The sequence below is a fragment of the Heterodontus francisci genome, chromosome 15, assembly GCF_036365525.1.
Source record: "Heterodontus francisci isolate sHetFra1 chromosome 15, sHetFra1.hap1, whole genome shotgun sequence".
Lineage (NCBI taxonomy): Eukaryota > Metazoa > Chordata > Chondrichthyes > Heterodontiformes > Heterodontidae > Heterodontus > Heterodontus francisci.
Genome location: NC_090385.1, coordinates 95,648,673 through 95,674,490, shown reverse-complemented (window position 1 = coordinate 95,674,490; position 25,818 = coordinate 95,648,673). Strand labels below are relative to the sequence as shown.

Sequence of the window (25,818 nt, the reverse complement as noted above, 5' to 3'; positions counted from 1 at the left end):
CTGCGATTGGAAACCTATGACCAGTGGTGTACTGCTGGGATCAGTGCTGGGACCCTTGCTGTTTGTAGTGTACATTAATGATTTAGACGTGAATATAGGAGGTATAATCAGTAAGTTTGTAGATGACACGAAAATTGGTGGTGTCGTAAATAGTGAGGAGGAAAACCTTAGATTACAAGACGACATAGATGGGCTGGTAAGACGGGCAGAGCAGTGGCAAATGGAATTTAATCCTCAGAAGTGTGAGGTGATGCATTTTGGGAGGACTAACAAGGCAAGGGAATATACAATGGATGGTAGGACCCTAGGAAGTACAGAAGGTCAGAGGGACCTTGGTGTACTTGTCCATAGATCACTGAAGGCAGCAGCACAAGCAGATAAGGTGGTTAGGAAGGCATATGGGATACTTGCCTTTATTAGCCAAGGCGTAGAATATAAGAGCAGGGAGGTTATGATGGATAATAAAAGCAAAATACTGCGGATGTTGGAAATCTGAAATAAAAACAAGAAATGCTGGAACCACTCAGCAGGTCTGGCAGCATCTGTGGAAAGAGAAGCAGAGTTAACGTTAAGGGTTATGATGGAGCTGTATAAAACGCTAGTTAGGCCACATCTGGAGTACTGTGTACAGTTCTGCGCACCACACTATCGGAAGGATGTGATTGTACTGGAGAGGGTACAGAGGAGATTCACCAGGATGTTGCCTGGGCTGGAGCATCTCAGCTATGAAGAGAGACTGAAAATGCTAGGATTGTTTTCCTTAGAGCAGAAAAGGCTGAGGGGGGACCTGATTGAGGTATACAAAATTATGAGGGGCATTGATAGAATAGATAGGAAGAAACGTTTTCCCTTAGCAGAGGTGTCAATAACCAGGGGGCATAGATTTAAGGTAAGGAGCAGGAGGTTTAGACGGGATTTGAGGAAAAATGTTTTCAGTCAGAGGGTGGTTGGAATGTGGAATGCACTGCCTGAAGAGGTGGTAGAGGCAGGAACCCTCACAACATTTAAGAAGTATTTAGATGAGCACTTGAAATGCCATAGCTATGGGCCAAGGGCTGGAAAATGGGATTAGAATAGGTAGGTGCTTGATGGCCGGCACAGACACGATGGGCCGAAGGGCTGTTTCTGTGCTATATGACTCTATGACTATGCCTCTATGACCTTTACTTTCAGCCGTCAGTAGTACACATGGACATGCCTTCCTCGAGACTTCCAGAATAGTCCTCCATTTTGCATCAATCTATGGCAGACGAGCGGAAGTTTTTCAGCTGACCCGAGTGTGTGGTCCAATGCATGGATGATCTGCTGCTGTTCACAGCAACCAAATAGGAACATGTCACACTGCTGAAGCAGTTATTGGGTCTGTTAGGAAGGGCAAGATTAAAAGTCAACCCTAGGAAGGCACAGATAGGTTGGGAGAAGGCGCAGTTTTTGGGTATGACTGTAAGTCCTGGGGAGAGGAATATCAAACAGTCCTCAGCAGCAATGTTCACAATGTAGAATCTGATTCACTACAGCATTTTCCACAACATCTGCTTTACTAAGGAGTGACATACACTACATTTCTCTAGAGAAAACAACACTGCATTCATGTTCAGAATATGTTCTAGTACCATTAGAAATATTATTTTTATAGTATTACAAAGACTGCAGTCCCGCTTGTTTGTCAAGAATCAATTAATACGTAAACACATGAAGCTTTATTCAATGTTGAATGAACCTGGATGAACTCTCAGCCAACACTGAGATCATATCAGATGCACACATTTCAGCTAGGTCGATGCTCCAGATTCATCCCTTCTTCATATCGCAACCTATGGTTCTCATCTCACTTCATTTAGTCTGTTTGTAAACTGTGCTAATCCACAGCCTTTTGTGTACACAACTCTATTTGCTTTTGGTACCATCCCATATCAAAATGTTCTTGGTCTATATATTTCCAAAGTTGTACACAAAGCCCTGGTTTGCACAAGAGATGGTCTGTATGCTCATTGTGAGGGTATAGCCTGACCCTGGCTGGTCCTTATACTCCGCTGTCTCATTATCTGATGCTACAAAAGGGGATACAAGAAAAAGCTAGTGAGGGATATCAAAGGCAAAACTAAAGGATTTTACAAATCTGTTAATAGAAAGAGAGTGGCTAAGAAGACCCATTAACAACAGACATGTGTGATATTGTAATGAGAAATCAGGAAATAGCAGATTAACTAAATAGTTACTTTCTATCGGTCTTCACAATAAAGGATGTGGATAAAGTGCCAGAGATAAAAGGAAAAATAAAAATAAAGCAAGCGGGTGGAATTAATTAGATTTAATACAAGTTTTTAACATACGAACATACGAATTAGGAGCAGGAGTGCTCCGCCATTCAATAAGTTCATGACTGAACTGATTACTCCACATTTCCACCTAACCCCGATAACCTTCCACTCCCTTGCTTATCAAGAATCCATCTACCTCTGCCGTAAAAATATTCAAAGGCTCTGCTTCCACTGCCTTTTGTGGAAGAGAATTTCAAAGACTCACAACCCTCAAAGAAAAAAAAATTCTCCTCGTCTCTGTCTTAAATGGGTGACCCCTTATTTTTAAACAGTGACCCCTAGTTCTAGATTCTCCTAGAAGGGGAAACATCCTTTCCACATCCACCCTGTCAAGACCCCTCAGGATCTTATATGTTTCAATCAAGTCGCCTCCTACTCTTCTAAATTCCAGCAGATGCAAGCCTAGCCTCTCAAATCTTTCCCCATAAGATAGCCTGCCCATTCCAGGTATTAGTCCAGTAAATCTTCTCTGTACTGCCTCCAATGCATTTACATCCTTCCTTAAATAAGGAGACCAGCATTGTACACAGTACTCCAGATGTGGTCTCACCAATGCCCTGTATAGCTAAAGCATAACCTCCCTACTTTTGTATTCAATTCCCCTCATGATAAACAATAACATTCTATTAACTTTCCTAATTATGTGCTGTTCCTGCATACTAACCTTGTATGCAGGAACAGCACTAACCTAGTAACCTAGAACCTAGTACTAACCAGCAAATTTAGCAACCATACCTTCGGTCCCTTCATCTAAGTCATTTATATACATTGTAAAAAGTTGAGGCCCCAGCACTGATCTCTGTGGCTCACCACTCGTTACATCTTGTCAGCCAGAAAATGACCCATTTATGCCTAGTCTCTCTTTCCTGTTAGCTAACCAATCTTCTATCCATGCCAATATGTTACCCCCCTATACCATGAGCTTTTATTTTCTGCAATAACCTTTGATGTGGCACCTTATCAAATGCCTTCTGGAAATCTAAGTACGATACATCCACCAGTTCCCCTTCATCCACAGCACATGTAACTCCCTCAAAAATGATGATAGAGAAACTAATGAGATTAAAGATAAATAAATCTGATGGATTCCACCCAGGATATTAAAAGAAGTACATAAGGAAATTTTTGATGCATTCATCATGATCTTCCAAAACTTACTCAATTCAGGAATTGCCCCTTACTATGGAAAACTGCCAATGTCACTCCATTATTAAAAGAGACATAAACTGGAAAATTATAGGCCTATTTCTCTAATGTCTTCTGGAAAAACTATGAGAGACAGAGTGACTAAGCATTTAGACAAATATGAACTGATCAGTGAGAGCCAGTGGAATTGTAAAGGATAAGTGATGTCTAATGAACCTAGATGAACACTTTGAGGTGGTAACTAATGTGGCAGATAAGAGAGCATCTATGAATGTTATTTATATGGACTTCCTGAAGCCATTCAACAAAGTTTCATATAAGAGACTAAGACATAAGAATGAGACCACGTGGAATTGGAGGCAACCTAGTGGCTTAGATGGTGAATTGGTTAAGAGGTAGGAGACAGAGAGTAGGAATAATGGGCACGTGCTCAAATTGGCAGGATGTGACTAGTTGTGTTCACAGATCTGAACTGGGGACTCAGCTTTTCACTGCATTTATAAAATGATTAGGACAAAGTAATACAGAGTTATGTATCTATGTTTGCTGATGACTTGAAGTTAGGTTGCACAGTAAGTAGTGTAGATGGGAGTGTAAAGTTGCAAAGGGACATTGATAGATTAAGTGAGTAGGCAAAACTGTGACAGATGCTGTTCAACGTGGGAAAGGTTGAGGTGATCCACTTTGGATCCAAGGAAGGTAAATCAGAATATTTTTTAAATGGTGAGAAGCTAGGAACTGTGGATGAATGGAACGATTTTGGGGTCCAGGTACAGAATCATTAAAAGGTATTGGACACGTACAAGAAAAAAGGGTTAATGGAATGTTGGCCTTTATCTCCAGAGGATAAAGGAAGTGATGCTTGAGTTGTACAGAGCTCTGGTAAGATCCATCTGGAGGACCGCATTCAGTTCTAGGTACTTCACCTAAGGAATGATATATTGGCCTTGGAGGGAGTGATTCACCAGAATAATCAACAGCTCAGGCAACATCTTTGGAGAGAAAAACAGAGTTAACTTTTCAGGTCAGTGACCTGAAATGTAACAGGTTTTTGAGCAAGTGAAAGTGTAGTCGGGGGTGGGGGGCTGCGGAAGAAGAACAAAAGGGAAGGTCTGTGGAGGGCGGGAGAGATTAAATGACAAAAGTTTTCATGGCACAATTTAAAGGGAGCAGTAATGGGAAAAGTAAAGAAATAAAAGATGGGTGGCACAGTGGTGCAGTGGTTAGCACCGCAGCCTCACAGCTCCAGCGATCCGGGTTCAATTCTGGGTACTGCCTGTGTGGAGTTTGCAAGTTCTCCCTGTGTCTGCGTGGGTTTTCTCCGGGTGCTCTGGTTTCCTCCCACAGCCAAAGACTTGCAGGTTGATAGGTAAATTGGCCATTGTAAATTTCCCCTAGTATAGGTAGGTGGTAGGGGAATATAGGGACAGGTGAGGATGTGGTAGGAATATGGGATCAGTGTAGGATTAGTATTATGGGTGGTTAATGGTCGGCACAGACTTGGTGGGCCAAAGGGCCTGTTTCAGTGCTGTATCTCCAAATCTAAAATCTAAATGTGCCTGGATGAGGTGTGAATGGCAGGATAACCTGCTACATTTCCAACTTTTGACAGTTCTGATGAAGCTCTATGGCCAGAATTTTGCGTTAGTCAGATGGGAGCCGTCCACTGAAAAGTCGGTGGCAATCCCGCCTCTGCTGGGCCTAGGGATCCAGACTGATTTACGGTCCCCAGACCCTTAATGAGACTTAGGAGAGACTTCCACCTCATTCAGGCAGGAAGTCCCGCTTAGTCCCTGCAGCACCATCGGGAGTGGTGGCCACTGCTGGGACTGCAATCCAGCTTCATGATCAAGATGACGGAGAGGACAGAAAGGAGGTAAGTTTTTGGGGCCTCGCCCGGGGTGATCGGTCGGGCCCCAGTGAGGCAAGGGGGGGGGGTCGACTGGGAGGACAGGGGAGAGGGCGTGTTCGGGATGGTTGGGGCATCGGGGCGGCCCTCCATCGGGTACAGGATGCCTGATTAGGAGGGCCCCTCCTCGCTGGCCGGCAGAAGGCTGCCTACCTTTTACAGGCAGCTTTTCTCAGGCCTGCACCACCCTCCTGCCAACAGTAAAATCCCTGTTAACTGGCCACTTAAGGGCCTTGATTGGCCTGGGGCGGGTGGGCCGTTTCCCGCTGCCGCCGCCCCGCATAAAATGGCAGCGGAAGCGGGAGCAGGTCGGGAAGGGCTCCCCAAGCCTCCCACTCCATTTTACGCTTCCCTGCACCCCATCCCTCCCAGCCACCCCGCTCTTTGTGGGGGTGTAAAATTCCTGCCTATGTTTCTCTTCATTGATGCTGCCCGACCTGCTGAGTATTTCCAGCATTTTCTGGTTTTGGTTCGGTTCTCCGGCATCCGCATTTTATTTGCTTTTGTTTCACCAGAATGATACCAGGACAAAAAGGATTAAATTTGAGGACTAGTTGCATAGAATAGGCTTGTATTCCCTTGAATATAGAAGATTAAGGGGTGATCTAGTGAGGTGTTTAAGGTGATAAAGGCTAGGTAGAAGGAAACTGTTTTCTCTGGTGGGAGGATTTTAAGGGTTTTGGAACCAAGGTGAGTAGTTGAAATACAGGATACAGATTAGCCATTATCTAATTGAATGGGGGAACAAGTTCCAGGGGATGAAAAGCCTATTCCTGTTCTAATGTTCCTTTTTAACATCATAAAATCATACAAATTCTGATCAAAGCTTGATATCAGGAAAACCATGGGTGATGGAATCCCTGCCTCTTGCAAGTTCCTGACACAGTCATTCCTGATCTTTTCCAGTTCTTTGTCTTCATTAATTTTCCTCTGATGCTTTTTCATTGAACCAAGATCATTATCAATTTTAGATCGAACAAAGTAGAAATTCTTCCCCAACCGTTCAATCTCTGAGGCGAGTTTTGCATCATTTTCCCTGAATCGACAGTGTGAGATAATGATGAAGAAATCATATCTTGTAAAATTCATTTCCTGCAGGTATTTATTTGCTGGGAATTCTGTCGTTCCAATTCCTGGCAGGTCCCAGAAACAAACATTAGGCAGGTTTGGATGTTTGTATCCGGTTGGTTCCATTGTAGTTTCTGTGTTCCCAACTTCAGCTGCTCCCTCATCATCGCTCTGAAGCTCTCTCATAGCATTGATGAAGGTGGATTTCCCTGCGCCTGATTCTCCTGTCACTGCAATGTTAATCTCTGTATTGTCCAGCTCATTTATCTTCTTCTGTATCAGTGGTGTAACTGCCTCCAGTCCATTCGTTTCATAATCAGACTTCAGTTTGTTCAGCTCTTCCTGAGTGACGTGGGAAGACTTTGAAGACTGAGCCATCTGATCACTGAAAGGAAACATTTCACATGATGTTTAGCACCAAATTAAAAGAAAGACCTTGCACTTATAAAGCATAATGACTAGAATTTGCAGTCAGTGGTGGATGAATGTCACTAGCCATACATTACATTTACACTTGCCCACTAACTTTCTTTGTGTTTTGCATTGGAAATGCAGTGATCAGAAATCTAAGACAGCACAGTGCCCTTTCCTCGGGGCCTGGGGCTTGTATGACCAGGCAAGCAAGTTTTGCCACAGAGACGGGAAACAGGAGACGGGTTTGTTTTCAGGTCAGGAACCTGCCTTCGGTGAGAAACTGATTAAAGTCATGATTTTCACAGGAGTGAGCCCTTAATTGATATAGAGATGGGTTCCCTGTCCAATTTGTGGTAGTGGGGGCAGGAGTAGAGGTGGGTCAGAAGAAGCACCCCTCTTCTATTGAATTACCCCATAGGAGCAGACAGCAATGGAGATAGCCAGGACAGTGGAAGAGGAGGCAGTCAGGTCTGGCAAAACAGGAGCTGTTTGTGAAGCTGGTGATTACAGAGGGCAAAGTGGTCATTAAGGGGGTGAAGTGCATTCCACCCTGTCTGATAGCGTGTCACGCACAGAGTAACACTGGAGTAACATTGGGATAGCCTCAGAATTGCAGTTTTCTATTTTCCTCGGCTAACTCTCATCACCTCTTTGTGTGTTTCCCACAGGTACAGATGTCCACCCCATGGCAGCCTCCCCCTCCCACCACGGGCCCAGAACAGCACAAAGAAGCAGCAGCACCGTCAAACCTTACAAGCGCACTATCCACCAGCGCAAATATACTCGATGGGTCCTCGTGCATATGAAATTATGTTGGCACAGGGTGATGTTCATGTAACGAGTGTGCAGGAGGAGGTGCCAGAGGCAGAGGCAGCTGTGACAGTTCCCTCAGAGATGGAGAACAGACAGAGCCCTGCTCAGCTGGGCATGGATGCAGGGCCTCAGGAATCACCGGAAAGAAGACTCTACCTTGAAGATCAGCAGGAGATGTACTCCCTCATGTCGGAATTCCCTGAGGCAGTGCAGGGTCTTGGGGAGAGGATGGAGGAGTCCATCCAGCTCATGTGTGCCACAATGGCTCAGCGTTGTGAGCACATGAGCTCCTCCATAGAGAGAGTGGTCAACCTCTTGGACAGCCATATTCGGCATCACTCAGAGTGGATGAAGGAACCGTGCAGTAATGTCCACAACTTCCATTAAATGCTGCGTTGAGTGGACTGGTCAGTGGTGTTAGTGACACAGATCTTTAGAGGGAATGCCAGCTGTGCCGCAGCTGGTGTCTTCGGCTGGGCATCCAGAGTGCCTGGCCACTCCTCATGGGGGCCCTCTTCATCCTCAGCCTCTTTGGCCGCTCTGACTGAGGGACTATTTGTGCAGCAGCCTCTGAGGATGCCACCACGGGCACTTCCACAGCAAGGATGACTGTCACATGCATCTCAGCCACAAGTCAAGATGAGTCAGCAGGCTGTCTCCACCTCCTCTGAGGCCACAAGGGGAGTACTTATTAGGAGTGCTAACTGGGTCCCTGGGGTGTCGTCTTACTGTCTCGGTGAACTGATTTCCTCTCTGTGCACTGTATAAATAATGACACGTTAAGACCTGCACCTGCAGCTCCTTTTATTGCTTCCATGACAGGAAAAGTGGTATAAGGTGGTGAACAGCATAATGGGAACCTCCATGGTGAGGGCAAAGCTTCTGGGCAGATGGTGGTAAGTGATTGGATGTTCCAGGCTGCATCCTCCATGCATGCGCTAGCACCGATTTCTCAAACTCCCTTCCATGCCACGCCCTTCAACCTAGGTCAAAGGGCCTCAGTTGAGATATTCCTGAATCAGGAGATCCCTGACATTCATGGAATCCTCATGAGCACTTTATGTCCTGAGACGTGCCCGGCCACCCCTTTGTGCAGTTATGGTACCTCTCTATTCAGCATCATCGCTCTCCGCCTCCATTTCTTCCTCCTCCCTCAGCTCACATTCCTGCTCTTCCCCCGATGATTTGTGTCCTTCCAGGGCCTCACCATCCTCAAGGTCCACACCTCTCTGGAAGGCCATGTTATGGAGAATGCAGTAGACCTCCACAATAACCAAGACCTTTGCAGGAAGGTATTGGAGGGTGCCACCCGACCAGTCCAGGCACCCGGAAATGCACCTTGGGAAACCAGATGGCTTGCTCAATGGTTGTCCTAGTGAGCAGGTGGCTTTGGTTGTATTGCCTCTGTGCCACTTTCTAGGGCTCCCGTAGAGGAGTGAGTAGCCATCTCTTCAAGGGATACACATTACCCCGAGGATCCGTTCACGTACTTTGAGAATTGAAGTGAAGATCTGAGGTAGCATTGATTACCAGATGATGAAGGAGTCATTGCAGTTGCCAGGAAAATAAGTGCCAACATGGAGGATGCTCTTGTTGTAGTCTCAGACCAGCTAAACATTGAGGAAATGGAAGCGTTTCCTGTTGATGAACCTGATTGGATGGGCACTGGGTGCCTTGATGGCCACATGGGTGCAGTCAATGATGCCCTGCACCTGGGGGAATCCAGTGATGGTGCTAAAACCCACTGCCCTCTGTGGCTGTGGGGCCTCATCAGTTGTGAAATGCATGTGCTGTTCAGCTCTGGAGATGCAGTGGTGTGCTGCCATTTACAAGATGCCACTAAGGCCTGCAGCTGATCCTTGGAAGGAGCCAGAAGCGAAAATGATCAAGACCGCAGAGCCTTTAACAGCTACTGGCAGGGCCTGGCGACCAGTGCTGTGAGGTGCAAGGTCTTTGGCAATGAGGTCACAGATGTCTGTGACCATTATTCTGGAGAATCACAGTCTTCTGAGGCACTGGGTCTTGATCATCTCTTGGTCATCTCTACGTAGTTCCACCTTCAGCAGTATGTTCAGGATATGGCCTCCGAGTCTTTCCTGTGCCTCTTTCCTCTCCCATGCCCTCCGGTTACTCATGGATCCATCCTTCCTGTGTTGTCCCTCATCATCAAAATTTGATAGCCAGACTCCCATTGCCAGCTGCAGCCTTCCTTTTGGATAGGTAGCCATCCTATTGTGATTGGCAGCTTTGCCCCCTGCTCTTCTGCCCCCGTGATGCCAGGGGGTTATGAGTACCCCATTCAATGCCTGAGCACTGTGTGCCCATTCTCCTGCCACCTACGGAGCACCAACGGAACCTCCTTTCCAAATGTAGAGTCCCCTTTTACCACTCTGACCCGAAATAATTCCCTGGGGCAGCCATGACTGGCTGTCCGATCTGTACTTGCCTCCCTTCAGTTGATCAGCAACAGACAGCGCATGTAACCCATACGCCCCCTTCAAAATTCCAAGCTCGACTGCTAACAAGCTCTTAACGAGGTGTTTAAATACTTTAATTGTCCCGAATCTGCTGGCAGAGAGGATCGCTGTCCTGCCCTCCCCCCACCCTGAACATTGTTGGCACCGGGAACGGTGTCTTGAAACTGACAAGCAGGCTGGCGTTGGTATTTTTAGATTCCCCTGCCTCCGTTCCCAATCTCGGGGCGAGGTGGGGGGGGGGGGGTGCGGGGAGGTGGGGCGGTGCAAATTCAGCCCTGTGTATCTTCTTAACCAAGCAGATTGAAGCATCTTCTGAGACATGCAGGATGGAATCTTTGCAGTCCCATGGAGGCAGGACGAGGAGTAAAATTTGAAGATAGCTTGTGGGGTCGGCACCCTGATGTATTCTTGCCTCCGAGCGACCTTGTTGGAAGTGGGGCCAACGCAGCAGCAGCTACCTGCCCAATAGTGGTGGGTAGCCAATTAGAGACACTTTAGGGACTAACTAGGGGCAGGTTGCTGTGCTCTGGGATTTTCACAATGTTGGACGGATCCCCCGCTTAGACCAAAGACTGGCAGGTACCTGGAAGCAACCTCCTGGAAGTAGGCCAGGGTGTCATCGATGCCTCCTATCAATTTCCCCCTCCACAACATAGAACCACGGGGATCAGAGGGCCAATAGCTGCTGCCACAAGCAGTCCTGTGGAAGGGTTTGGTGCTGGTCTAACAGCTGTTGCCATTCTTTATTTTTAAATTTGCAGACATCTTCAGAAAGTGCCTCTATCTTGAGGGACCCTCACTGTCTCCTCAAACATCAGCAGTGTCCACCTCTGCTGGTGGGCCTCCTGGTCACCCACAGCTTCAAGCCTTGGGAACCTGCCTGCCATCGTTAATTAGACGGTGAATGCAGTGGTGGCCTCTGAATTGTCCACATCCCAGAAAATCACAAGGCCATGTGGCCAGCCAACATTGTTGCGGTCGGGACCTGCTTTTGGTCCCGAAAGCAGAAAAATTTCAAGGGTGGTAAGATTCCGCCCACAGAGACTGAACCAGGAAGTTTAAGTTAAGTTTAAGTTAAATATTTCATTCAATGGCAAATCATGTTCAAAGAGTGAAATGGAGAAGGAAAGATCGGATAGAGAGAAGTAAGGGGTAGAAAGAAGAAATGAAAAAAAAATCATTGCCTTCTTAAAAAATCTCCAGCAATAATTAAAATCTGAAGAATGGGACTTTACATTTGCTGTGCCAGAGACGGTGTTTAGCAGTAATTAAGATTTAACACACTGTTAAAAATTCACTGACACTTAAAATGACAAGCTTCAGCCTTTTCTGGCATGTTTAGTGAGTATCATGTAAATATTTCAATTTCACACCCTTTCATGTATTTCAAAGCCAAATGTCCCAGTGAGATAACATTAGACTACAGCTTCTGGAGGAGCAGAGTAACTTGGACAGCGACAGTAGGCCGAAGGGCCTGTTTCAGTGCTGTATCTCTCTCTATGACTCTATGACTCTGTGCATGTGCGGTCACTGGGAGTTACTGTCTGATTTACACTCTAATAATGGTGAGTGCTGTAAGTCTTGCTGTTATTGTTCTGCAAAACCTGGGTTAATGCCACATCTTCAGGCCATTCCCATGCACTTCATGTCTAAGTAATAACTTTTGAAGTGGAATCACTGTTGTTATGTAGCCAATTGTGCAGCTAATATATGCACAGCAAGGTGTCACAACAAATAATGATATGAATGATCAGTTAATCTATTCTTAATACTGTTGGTTGAGGGAGGAACATTGGCCAGGACACCAGAAGTCCCCTGCTCACAATCCAATAGTGAAATGGGATCATTTATGTTCACCTATGAGGGCAGATGGGACCTCAGTTTAATACCTCATTTGAAAAACTGTACCTCTGACATTGTTGCACTTGCCCAATACTGCACTGGAGTGTCAGCCCAGGTAATGTATTCAAATTCTGAAGTGATGAGAGTGTGTCTAATAGAGCCTCACTAATGCAACATAATTCAGAAAAGCTAAAATATAAGTTGCGGACAGTTCATTAGGAATAAAATCTTTAAAAATGGTGAAGAAATATTTCAAATTTAATCTACGCTAACAGTTATTCAATTAAACTCAATGGACACTGGAAACGGGTGCTCATTATTCCAATTACACGTAAGAATGTGACAGAAATAATGCTGCACTCAACAATGGTACAATTACTGTGGTTCCGAAACAGTTGTAGCTGGGGCCATGTGGAAGCCAGAACAATTTTGATAATTACAGGACAGTCTCCCTGCTGTGAATCTCAGTGAAAAGTGGCACCAAACAAGGCTGTGACATCGCACCAACCCTCTTCTCCATCTTCCTCGCCATAATTTTGCCCCTCACCTCCAGCAAGTTCCCCATAGGAGTGGAGATAACCTACAGGATGGATGGGAAATTATTCACCCTCCGTCACCTCCACTCCAAAACAAAGGTCACTCCAACTTTAGTCCTTGAGTTTCAGTGCACAGGCGAGGATGGTCATAGAGTCATAGAGTTATACGGCACAGAAACAGGCCCTTCAGCCCAATGCGTCAGCACCGAACAACAAACACCCTTCTAATCTAATCCCATTTTCCAGCACTTGGCCCATAGCCTTGTATGCTATGGCGTTTCAAGTGCTCATCTAAATACTTCTTAAATGTTGTGAGGGTTCCTGCCACTACCACACCTTCAGGCAATGTGTTCCAAATTCCAACCACCCTCTGGGTAAAATTTTTTCCTCAACTCCCCTCTAAGCCTCCTGCTCCTTACCTTAAATCTATGCCCCCTGGTTATTGACCCCTCGGCTAAGGGAAAAAGTTTCTTCCTATCTATCCTATCAATGCCCGTCATAATTTTGTACACCTCATTCATTTCCAGCCTCAGCCTTTTCCACTCCAGTCTCTCTTCATAGCTGAAATGCTCCAGCCCAGGCAACATCCTGGTGAATCTCCTGTGCACCCTCTCCAGTGCAATCACATCCTTCTTATAATGTGGTGACCAGAACTTTACACAGTACTCCAGCTGTGGCCTCACCAGCGTTTTATACAGCTCTAACATAACCTCCCTGCTCTTATATTCTATGCCTCGGCTAATAAAGGCAAGTATCCCATATGACTTCCTAACCACTGTATTTACCTGTGCTGCTGCCTTCAGTGATCTATGTAAAAGTACACCAAGGTCCCTCTAACCCTCTGTACTTCCAAGAGTCCTACCATCCATTGTATATTCCTTTGCCTTGTTAGTCCTCCCAAAGTGCATCACCTCACACTTCTCAGGATGAAATTCCATCTGCACTGCTCCGGTACTGGTAAGACAGATGTTACCAGCTTACCAGCCCATCTAAATCATCCTGTAATATAAGGCTTTCCTCCTCACTACCCACAACACCATCAATTTTCGTGTCGTCTGCGAACTTACTGATCATACCTCCCATATTCACGTCTAAATCATTAATGTACACAACAAACAGCAACGGTCTCAGCACTGATCCCTGCAGTACACCACTGGTCACAGGCTTCCACTCGCAAAAACAAGCCTCAACCATCACCCTCTGCCTCCTTCCACTAAGCCAATTTTGGAGTCAATTTGCCAAATTACCCTGGATCCCATGGACTCTTACCTTCTTAATCAATCTCCCATGTGGGAAGTTATCAACAGGCTTACTGAAGTCCATGTAAACCACACCAACTGCACTACCCTCATCTACACATCTAATCACTTCCTCGAAAAATTCAGTCAAATTTGTTAGACATGATCTACCCCTGACAAAGCCATGCTGACTATGCTTGATCAATCCTACCTCTCCAAGTGGCGATTAATCTTATCTCTCAGAATTTTTTCCAATAGTTTCCCTGCCACTGACATTAGACTCACTGGCCTATAATTACCTGGTTTATCCCTGCGACCCTTCTTGAATAATGGCACCACATTCACTGGCCTCCAGTCCTCTGGTACCTCTCCTGTGGCCAGAGAGGATTTGAAAATTTGTGTCAGAGCCCCTGCTTTCTCCTCCCTTGCCTCACATAGCAGCCTGGGATACATCTCATCTGGGCCTGGGGATTTATCCACCATTAAGCCCACTAAAACAGCTAATACTTCCTCCTTTTCAATGCTAATTTGTTTGAGTATATCACAATCCCCCTCCCTGATCTCGACACCTACATCGTCCTTCTCCAGAGTGAACACAGATGAAAAGTAATCATTTAAAACCTCACCTATGTCCTCCGGCCCCCAACGCTGATTGCCACTTTGGTCACTAATGGGCCCCACTCATTCCCTGCTTATCCTCTTGCCCTTAATATACTTATAAAATGCCTTGGGATTTTTTAAAATTTTGTCTTCCAGTGTTTTTTCATGCCCCCTCTTCGCTCTCCTAATTACGTTTTTAAGTACCCCCCTACACTTTCTATACTCCTCTAGGGCCTCCACTGATTTCAGCACTCTGAATCTGCCATAAGCCTCCTTTTTTTTCCTGATCCAATCCTCTATATCCCTTGACATCCAGGGTTCCCTGGCCTTTTGGTCCTACCCTTCACCTTTACGGGAACATGTTGGACCTGAACTCTCACTATTTCCTTTCTGAATGACTCCCACTGGTCTGATGTCGACTTTCCTTAAAGAAGCTGCTCCCAGTCCACTTTGGCCAGATCTTGTTTTATCATATTGAAATCTGCCTTCCTCCAATTCAGGACTTTTATTTCCGGTCCCTCTATGTCCTTTTCCATAACAACCTTAAATCTTACAGAGTTATGGTCACTATCCTCAAAATGCTCCCCCACTGAATTTTCTACCACTTGTCCAGCTTCATTCACTAGGATTAAGTCCATTACCGCCCCTCCTCTTGTAGGACTCTCTATGTGCTGGTTCAAAAAGCTCTCCTGAATGTACTTTAAGAATTCTGCCCCCTTTAAGCCTTTTGCACTAATACTATCTCCTCTAATATGGGAGAATTTGAAATCCCCTACTATTATTACCCTATTATCTTTGCACATCGCTTTCATATCTGCTCCTCTATCTCTCCCTGACTGTTTGGAGGCCTGTAGTACACTCCCAGCCAAGTGATTGCCCCCTTTTTGTTTTTAAGTTCTCCCCATATGGCCTCATTAGAGGAACCTTCTAAGATATCATCCCTCCTTACTGCAGTAATTGACTCCTTAATCAACAGTGCAATGCCACCTCCTCTTTTACACCCTCCCCTATCACATCTGAAGATTCAATAGCCTGGGAAATTGAGCTGCCAGTCCTGCCCTTCCATCAGCCACGTCTCAGTGCTAGCAATAATATCATAATCCCATGTGTTAATCAACACCCTCAATTCATCTGCCTTTAGTAAGACTCCTTGCATTAAAATATACACAATCCAGCCTTGCATTAGTCGCTTGAGCCTCAACAGGTCTATATTTACTCTGCCCTCCATACTGACTTATTTACTCTTCTATATATGATTGTACATCACTCCCTACTGTACCTCCAATCTGTATCCCATCCCCCTGCCAAATTAGTTTCAAACCCCCCCAACAGCACTAGCAAACCTCCGAGCAAGGATGTTGGTCCCATTCCGGTTAAGGTGCAATCCGTACAACTTGCACAGATCCGACCATCACCAGAAACAGTCCCAGTGATCCAGGAAACTAAAGCCCTCCCTCCTGCACCATCTTTTCAGCCACACATTCATCTGCTCTGACCTCCTATTCCTATACTCACTAGCCCGTGGCACTGGGAGAAACCCAGAGTTTACAGCCTTTGAGGTCCTACTCTTTAATCTGCTACCTAGCTCCCTAAATTCTTTTTGCAGGACCTCATCCCTCTTTCTACCTATATCATTCTACCTATGTCCTATGTGGACCACGACCTCTTGCTGTGCACCCTCACCATCCAGAATACTTGTGTATGGGCTCACTCAGCGACTGAGCTCCAAGTCATCATTGACTCCTTCACTGAAGCATATGAGAGGATGAGCCTTACTCTAAACATCTGGAAAACTAAGGTCCTCTTCCAATCCACTCCTGCAGCACAACATCATCCTCCATCGATCAGCATCCACGTCGAGACCCTGGAAAACGTAGACCATTTTCTATATCTCAATGAAGGCAGACATAGATGATGAAATCCACCATCGGCTTTAATGTGCCAGCTCTGCCTTTGGTCTACTGAGGAAGAGAGTATTCAAGGACAAGGACCTCAAACCCAGGACTATGGTCACAGTTTACCAGACAGCAGTGATTCCTGTGCTCCTATACACTTCAGAGACTTGGATAATCAAGGCACTGGAAAAATACCACCAACACTGTCTCCACAAAATCCTTCACATTCATTGGCAGGATAGTTGGCCTAATGTCAGCATCCTCTCCCAAGCGAACATTCGCAGCATTAAGGTGCTAATTACCAAAACCAACTTCGCCGGGCCGCCACATCACTCATATGCCTGACACCAGTCTCCTGAAGCAAATACAGTACTCTGAGCTTCGCTGGGGCAAAAGATTCCCTGGAGGAAGAGGGAGTCCCTCATGATCGTCCCTGTCCCTCAAAGTGGACCATCCTGGTAAGATACTGAGCACCTTGTGAGATTTTGTTGGGAGCACATGAAGCCAGGTCCAGGCAGCAGAAGGAGCACAAGGTGCCCCCAAGTAACTTGCCTATCCAACTCTTCAGAGAAGATAATTCAGATAATTTCCAGTCCATCATGTAGGTTATCTCCACTCCTATGGGAATCAGGGGGAAAACTTCCGCTGGGTGGAGTCATACCGAGCACAAAGGAAGATGGTTGTGGTTGTTGGAGGCCAATCATCTCAGCTCCAGGACATCACTGCAGGAGTTCCTCAGGGTAGTGTCCTAGGCCCAACCATCTTCAGCTGCTTCATCAATGACCTTCCTTCAATCATAAGGTCAGAAGTGGGGATGTTCGCTGATGATTGCACAATGTTCAGCTTAATTCATGACTCCTCAGATACTGAAGCAGCCCATGTCCATATGCAGCAAGACCTGGATAATAACCAAGCTTGGGGTGATAAGTGACATGTAACATTTGCACCACACAAGTGCCAGGCAATGACCATCTCCAACAAGAGAGAATCTAACTATCATGATCCTGTTTTTTGTTCTCCTCAGGAGATATTGCGGTGCATCTTTAAGGCAGCAAAAGATCAGTGCTTCTTTAAAGCAGCCAGCTTCAGAAGTTGCCGAGTGAAAGTGCATCTTGGTTGCCTGGATACAGCCATACAGAGAGGAACAACAGGACATACAATGTTATATTTTGATTTTGAAAATTGGTTTTGCAGAGACAGTTGACGTAGCTACGTGCCAGTGCCTGAAGGGAGAAAGAAGACCTCTCAGATCATTTAAACTGAAGGAGGAGAAGTTAGTTTATTATTCTCTCTCAAAATTCTAACAAGTCAAGCCAGGTTAATTCTTTTAAAAAATAATAGCAAATTGTTGATCTGCTGTGTTCATTGCTGGAAAAGAAGAGTAACATTTCAACTGCTGAACTGGACTGGAGAATTTCCTATCATTGAAGAATCTGTTTTTTCCCACTGGACAACTGCGAAGACTTTAAGCAACCTTGGGCTGCTTCTACACTGAAGATTCTATTTCATCAGGAACATAAATCTGCGAAGACTTTATTGTTATTTCTATTTTATCGGGCAGCTAACTAAACACCAAACTACCGTTAGTTTGGTTTATGTATGCAAATGCAGGAGTTAGATTCTTTAAATAAGTTATAAGGGCTTTAGATATTAGTTCATCTTAGTAGTGTTTAAGATTTTAGTTTTTTTCAATAAACAGTTAATTTGAGGTTCACCTCATGCATGGGTTACTAGATTGTTTCAATTCGGCTGTGGCTTTCTTTGATTTGGAAAGTTTAAAGATATGTATGATGCGACCTGTGGAGCGGCGGGACTGAATTGACAGTGCATTGCTCCTACTGCAGTCAGAATTATATATATATTGATTGGGGGCTTTGCCTTGAGCGGTCGTACCATAACACTAACCATCTCCACATGACATTCGTTGGCATTACGATCGCTGAATCCCTCAGTATCAATATTCTGACAGTTACCACTGACCAGAAACTGAACTGGAGTAGCCATATAAATACCGTGGCTACAGGAGCACGTCAGAGGCTAGGAATCCTGCAGAGAATAACTCACCTCCTGACTCCCCAAAGCCTGTCTACAAGGCACAAGTCAGGAGTGTGATATTCTCCACTTGCCTGGATGGGTGCAACTCCAACAACACTCTAGAAGCTCGACACCATCCAGGACCACTTGATTGGCACACCATCGACAAACATTCATTCTCTCCACCACTGATGCACAGAGGCAGCAGTGTGTACCATCTACAAGATGCACTGCAGCAATTCACCAAGGATCCTTAGACAGCACTTTCAAACCTCTACCACCTAAAAGGACAAGGGCAGCAAATGCATGGGAACACCACCACCTGCAAGTTTCCCTCCAAGCCACATACCATCCTGACTTGGAACTATATCGCCGTTACTTCACTGTCACTGGGTCAAAATCCTGGAACTCCCTTCCTAACTGCACTCTGGGTGTATCTACCCCACATGGACTGCAGTGGTTCAAGAAGACAACTCACCACCACCTTCTCAAGGGCAATTAGGGATGGGCAATAAATGCTGACCTAGCCAGTGATGCCCACATCCCAGGAATGAATAAAACAAAACCACATGCGGTAGAGTCTGCAGTTGGTGCATTGGCCTCATTAGCTATGTTACAACTCACTGAACCAGAGTGGAAACAAGTCATCCGCGGTCCTAAGAAGAGAAGATGGCAGACACACTTGGGGGATGAGCAGGCAAAAATAAAAAGAGGATATGTACAGCAACATTAAACATTAAAAGTAAATGGGATTTGATTCTAACTATCACTCTGTACATTCACTTGTTGTCTTCAAAATGAAGCAGCTTATTGAATTTACCTGGCCTTATCACACTGAAGTGTTTTCAGTCTGTCTCCTGAAAGATTGGAAGAGTCCTTGTAAGGGCATGTGTGAAAGACATGATGCCCAGTCCAGATTACAAGAGGGTCCTCTTGTTACACCCCTGATTTAGATGATTATATGGTTCAATATTGGACAGTTCAGTAGCACTGTCCTGAGACACACCTGTTCCACACACACAGCCGAACTGGCCTCAGCATTTGTTTGATCAGAAGGAAACCAGATTGAATAGATCCAATGAGATTTTGAGAGTCCTGAAAATTAGTCCTCTCCACCCTGGTCTCCAGGTCACCCATGGCAGCTACAGCTAACCCTGCCTCCCCTGTTGAGGGACCTTTGTTGCACAACTCCAGGGTTGACAACATGGCTGAACACACATCCAACATGGTGCTGCAGGTAGTGGTGTCTCCAACTGACACACCATGTGCTGCACATTCTGGGACATCATCTTAACTGTCTGGACATGTGTAAGATCCCAGCCTTTAACTGATGGTCCCTGAGATCCCAAGGTAAGACAGCTGAGGGCAAGTGTCTCCTGTCCTTCCAGACATCAGCGACTGCCCCCTCATCTGCCAGCCCAAGTCACTTCTCACCTCTGTGAATCATCGTGTGGTCTCCCCTCAAACTGACTAAGCCCTCTTGAGCAGGTGTCTCAACTAGTGTTTGCAAGTCTCAGATGAAATGAGAGTTGAGTGAAGCCCAAAATGAGGGCCCTGGTTCTTGAGGCAGTTCCTCCTCTGCTGAAGAGCTGAAGAAGATGAGACGTTAAGAGACATGAGCTGCAGAATTCCCAGTACACTCTGATTACTAGTGATGAAATTGAGCAATGTTAATATATTGCAATGACACCTTTTGCTGTAGCAGAAGGAACTGAACAGAATCAATTCGAGGAGTTTCTTGACAAACCTGGAGCTGGCACCTCCCATCCTACTTCTTAGTCTCTCAGTGCTTCCTCCGTGTGACTGTCCAGTGATTCCAAAACTTCCTCCTCAGAAATAGGGAGAGGTAGGAAGTTTGTGGCTCCTCCCTCAATGTCTCTTCTTTGTCTTTGTTTGTGTTTGTATTTCTCCTTTCAAGGAAAAGTAGAGTGTGAATAGTGGCACTTTATTTACTATCAGATAAAGTACAAGACTGCTGTGAGTAATCATCCTTAATCAGGGTGTGAACAGGTGCAGGAAGCTGGAAAATACCTAGTGGAGTTTTTTCAGATCTTCACTGAGTCAGACTGTGAGGGAAGCAATGGGATGTGAAGACTCTCGTGTTTCCTTCTCAATATTTCAGGGAAGTAGCACCTTATGTGGACACAGAGAGGGCAAGCTGAGTGGAAATGGAAAAGATGATTTTATGTTTGGTTCCATTCAAGTCAAGGCTCATTCTCTTGGCTCCTGTCTTGCTGTAAGGGGAACGTATTTTTATGCAATGTTTTGATTCAGCTTTGCTTGTCGCAGCTTATCAAATTGTTACAATGTGCTTGTTACAGATGTAAACTGGGACTTGGTAATTTTGTGTGCAGAGTTTGACAAAGGTTGGTAGGAACACGGAGTGCGCAGTACATTGGGATGAAGGAAGAAGAATTCTGACCGAAGACATCATTGCTGGGGCTCATATTGGACTTTTTAAAAATAAAGACAGCTTTAACTGAACAGGGAACCCAATTTTTCCAGCATTGAGTTCCTGATTGGTAGATGCCTCTACTGCCAAGGCCACATCCACAGAGACTGGACAATGGTTTTCACATGACTCCATCCCTCAGTCCAAAACATTATGGGGGTTCTGTGCCATAACAAACTAGTCTCAAACATTATTGTAGTTTTCTGAGTTGCTGCTCAAACACAATGAAAACTTTGGCCCCTTTAAGTTGCTACAGCAGCAGTGGAAATTCCCTCCTCTCCAGAGACACCTACCAACAGCATAAGTAAATATCACTGGGAAGAAACCCAAAACAGTTCAACTCCACGAATAAAAATAGGACAGGGTCATGGTGGGATCACATTGATGGGTAGAGATGCGGTCATAGATATGAGAAGAGCTCATGGACTTATTTGTCACTAAGGTTGACACCATGCGATCAGCTCTGTTTGCCACTTCTCTCCCATCTCCTCACCGACTGGGCAAAACTTCCTCCAAAGTTCCCTCCCACTCTAGCCCTGAACTCGCATTGTTCTCTAGTTCTCTCCTCATGCCCTGTCTGAGCTCATCTTGTCCATGAAACCCACCTCCAACTCCCTCAATCCTACTCTCTCCAAACTGCTGACCACCCACTTCTCTCCCTGCTCCCCATGTTAGCTGATATCATTAACGGTTCTCTCTCTTCAGGTACTGTCTCCCTCCCCTTCAAGTCTGCCATCATCATCCTTCATCTAAAAAAGCCAACACCTGAATCCACCATTCTTGCAAATAACCACCCTTCTCCAACCTACCTTTCCACTCCAAAGTCCTGGAATGCGTTGTCACCTCCCTAATCTGTGGCCATCATTCCTGGATCTCCATGTTTGAATCTCTCTAATCAGGTGTCCGCCCCTGTCACAGAACCAAAACTGCTCATATCAAAGTCACAAATGACATCCTATTTGACTGTGAAAAACTATTCCTACTCGTTTTTCTCGGCCTGTCTGCAGCCTTTCACACTGTTGACCACAACATCTTCCTGCAATGCCTTTCCACTGTCATCCAAGTGGGTGCCAAAGCACTTGCCTGGTTCGATTCTTATCTATCTAATCATAGCCAGAGAGCCACCTTCAATGGCTTCTTTTCCCACTCCCACACTGTTACCTTTGGTATCCCTCAAGGATCTATCCCTGACCCCTTCCTATTTCTTATCTACATGCTGTCCCTCAGTAACATCTTCCAAAAGCTCAGTGTTAGTATTCACATGTATGCTGACAACACCCAGCTCTTACCTCACCACCACCTCACTTGACTCCTCCACTGTTGCTAAAATTATCTGACATCCAGTACTGATGAGCAGAAGTTGTCTCCAATGCCATATTGGGAAGACTGAAGCCATGAACTTCAATTTCTGTTCAAACTCTGTTCCCTAAATATCAATTCCTGGCAACTGAGACTAAACTAGACTTTCACAACCTTGATTAGATTAGATTAGAGATACAGCACTGAAACAGGCCCTTCGGCCCACCGAATCTGTGCCGAACATCAACCACCCATTTATACTAATCCTACACTAATCCCATATTCCTACCAAACATCCCCACCTGTCCCTATATTTCCCTACCACCTACCTATACTAGTAACAATTTATAATGGCCAATTTACCTATCAACCTGCAAGTCTTTTGGCTTGTGGGAGGAAACCAGAGCACCCAGAGGAAACCCACGCAGACACAGGGAGAACTTGCAAACTCCACACAGGCAGTACCCGGAATCGAACCCGGGTCGCTGGAGCTGTGAGGCTGCGGTGCTAACCACTGCGCCACTGTGCCGCCCTTGGTGTTGTATATTACCCCAAGATGAGCTCCCAATCACATATCTGTGGCATCATTGCGACCACCTATTACACCTCTATAACATTGCCTGACTTCACTCCTGCCGCAGCTCATCTGCTGCTGAAACCCTCATTTTTGCCATTGTTACTGCTAGAGTTGACTATTTCAATGCACTACTGGCTGGCCTCCCACATTCTACTGGCGGCACAGTGACGCAGTGGTTAGCACCGCCGCCTCACAGCTCCAGCGACCCGGGTTCAATTCTGGGCGCTGCCTGTGTGGAGTTTGCAAGTTCTCCCTGTGTCTGCGTGGGTTTCCTCCGGGTGCTCCGGTTTCCTCCCACAAGCCAAAAGACTTGCAGGTTGGTAGGTAAATTGGCCATTATAAATTGCCCCTAGTATAGGTAGATGGTAGGGGAATAGAGGGACAGGTGGGGATGTGGTAGGAATATGGGATTAGTGTAGGATTAGTATAAATGGGTGGTTGATGGTCGGCACAGACTCGGTGGGCCGAAGGGCCTGTTTCAGTGCTGTATCTCTAAACTAAACTAAACTACTCTCTGTAAACTTGAAGTCGTCAAAACCTCTGCTGCCCATGTCCTTACTCACACCAAGACCTGTTCCCCTATCACCCCTGTGCTTGCTGACCTACACTGACTCCTGGTCATGCAACTCCTTGATTTTAAAATTCTCATCCTTGCTTTCAAATCCTTGCCCCTCTCTATCTCTGTAATCTCCCCCAGCCCCACAACCCATTGAGATATTTGCACCCATTTAATTCTGGCCTCTTGAGCATCTGCGATTTTACTTGTTCCACCACTGGTGGCCGTGCCATCAGTTGTCTTGGCCCTCAGCTCTGGAATTCCCTCCCGAAACCTCTCCATCTCTCCTTCCTCCTTTAAGATGCTCCTTAAGCCTATGTCTTTAACCAAGCTTTTGGCCATCTGTCCTAATATCACCTTATGTGGTTCAGGGTCAAATTTTGATTTACAACACTCCTGTGAAGCACCTTGGGATGTTTTTATTACATTAAAGGCTATATATATATATATATATATAAACAAGTTGTTGTTGATGTTGCCGCAATTCCAGTGTAATTGTCATGGAAGAAATTCTCGACCAGTATTCTGCTGCTGTCCATTGAATGTAGAGTTATCAGCATTATCAAAGAATTGTTAATGTAGCTATGAGTGGCACAATGTGTTTTCCGGCGTGGATTCACTCGGTCTTGAAACAGATGAGCCGAAATTTCTGGTTCAAAGAATCAGGTCAGCTGGGAGTTGGTGATTTTGATTGACAGCTACATCTCATACCTGTGAGGAGGGGCAGGTCAGTGATTGGCTGTGGTCATTTTGACAGACAGGGTCCATGGCCAATGGTTTCCATTGGGCTCCCTCGACTTCACCCAGAGACGGTGTCTGACTCAGTGACACCTTTACTCTTTCGATTACACATCAACGTATTTAATTGCTACAGATACAGGTATTGGAATAGTAGTTACTGTCCATCTACTGAATGATCGGAGTTATAGCAGCTTTTACAATGGTCTCTGTGGGTCCCAGGCTCGGCAAGTGGCCCGGACACCGGAAGAGTTTGAAATTATTTTTAAAGATTTTTTTCTTGCTTACTTTTAGGAGTTTTATCTTCCGAAAGTTATTTGCACTTATTGTCCCTTGTTAGTCACCTTCACCATTCCTGCAGCCCTCCAGATTGTATAAAAAGACATTTCCGGATATCTCGCTTACTTCCCTGACAATTTCATTCATTCTCCTCTGAGAGAACTCCTTATTTTTAGGAATTTGAGTTTTGAACACAGCCAGAACTTAAAGAGGAAAGGAGATAGAGACAATGAGGGAATTAACTCATACTGATCTTTAAAGTTGAGCTGTAATTTTGTTTAAGCCTGATGACTAACGCTCCTAATTTTGCGAACACCCAGGTTGTTCTTTCATTTCTTGGTCCTTACCTGTATTGTTCCTTGGAGGAGGAGAGTCTATCAGTGAGGTTCTCACACTGTCAACACATTACTGCAGTGACTGGGTCTGCTGTTTCACTCTCTCTCACACACTCGGAGCAGTTAGTGACAGGACTGAACAGAGCCAACTGGGCTCCTGTGATTCCTGTGCGATATCCAATGAGAATCAGGCACAGTGGAACCTCACTTGTTGCTGAGGCGGTTTTACTTTTACATATCTGAATGTGAATTGGAACATAACTTACCCAGACACAATGGTTGGAAAATTCCTGGATGATGTGAGCTTGAATTTCAGAAATATGGGCCGGAATTTTACAGTGGGCAGACGGGAGCCAGCCTCCGAAGTAAAAGTTGGTGGTGAACCCGCTTCCGCCTCACCTGGGAATCCGTCCAGTATTTTATGGGTCCCCTGGCTTTAATTGTTCGGAGATGGGACTTCCACCCGCTTGAGGGAGGAAGTCCCGCCTCATTGAGCTGTTGGCCAATCAGCGGGCTGGCAGCTCTTAGTCCCAGCAGTGGCCACCGCAGCCCAGCCAAAGAAAGAAGTAGACGTGGAGCCAGGAGGAAAGGTAAGTTTTGGTTGCCGCAACGGGGGTAATTGGTCGGGCCTCGGCGGGGCAAGGTTGATCAGTTGGGAGGAAGGGGGGGCATGTTGGGTGCTGGGAGTGGTTGGGGTAGCGGGGGCAGCCCTCCATCGGGCACTCTATACCCGATGAGCAGGGCCCACCCCCGAGACGATCGGCAGTTGCTTGGTCTTCTCAAGCAGCATTTCTTGGCTCCAGGACGCCCACTTACCACGTGTAAAATCCACATGGAGGCAGGCGAAGGTCCTTTAGTAGCCGTTAAGTGGGCCTTGATTGGCCTGGGCTGGGTGGGCCGTTTATTGTCCTCCCCCCCCCTGCCCTACGTAAAGGGCAGTGGAGGCGGGAGCAACTCGGGAAAGCCTCTCAGAGCCTCCTGCTTCATTTTAAGCCACCCACCACCGCCCCCCCCCCCCCCACCACCACCATCCCGCTCGTTGGTGTGGCGTAAAATTCCAGCCATTCGGGCGAGATTCTGCTTCATGTCTTGACATAAAACGTTAGACCATAGAAATAGGTTATTCAGGCCAACTGGTCTATGACGATAATAAAAACAGAAAGTGCTGGAAATACTCACGAGGTCAGGCAGCATGTGTGGAGAGAGAAGCAGAGTTAATGGCCAGAATTTAGCACTTTCCAGACTGGAGCTGGCCAGCGGCCAAAAGGTTGGTGGGGATCGCGCCTCCA

The 25,818-nt window shown here is 45.9% G+C and overlaps 1 protein-coding gene across 5 annotated transcripts; it reads right to left on the bottom strand.

Moving 5' to 3' along the window:
• Positions 1-1,456: 1,456 nt before the first annotated feature.
• Positions 1,457-24,640, bottom strand: LOC137377807 (interferon-gamma-inducible GTPase 10-like). 5 transcript variants are annotated; one of them, XM_068047880.1, is made up of 3 exons: positions 24,542-24,640; positions 20,041-20,203; positions 1,457-6,829 (listed from the first exon to the last, which is right to left on the bottom strand). In XM_068047880.1, exons 2-3 carry the CDS (start codon positions 20,058-20,060, stop codon positions 6,094-6,096), a joined length of 756 nt encoding a protein of 251 aa, XP_067903981.1. In that variant the 5' UTR covers positions 20,061-20,203; positions 24,542-24,640; the 3' UTR covers positions 1,457-6,093. The 5 variants fall into 5 exon arrangements, 4 of the variants coding, with proteins under 4 accessions (XP_067903981.1, XP_067903982.1, XP_067903983.1 ...); XM_068047881.1 differs by lacking the exon at positions 24,542-24,640 and adding an exon at positions 20,325-20,368; XR_010976489.1 differs by lacking the exon at positions 1,457-6,829 and adding an exon at positions 17,357-17,482.
• Positions 24,641-25,818: the final 1,178 nt, after the last annotated feature.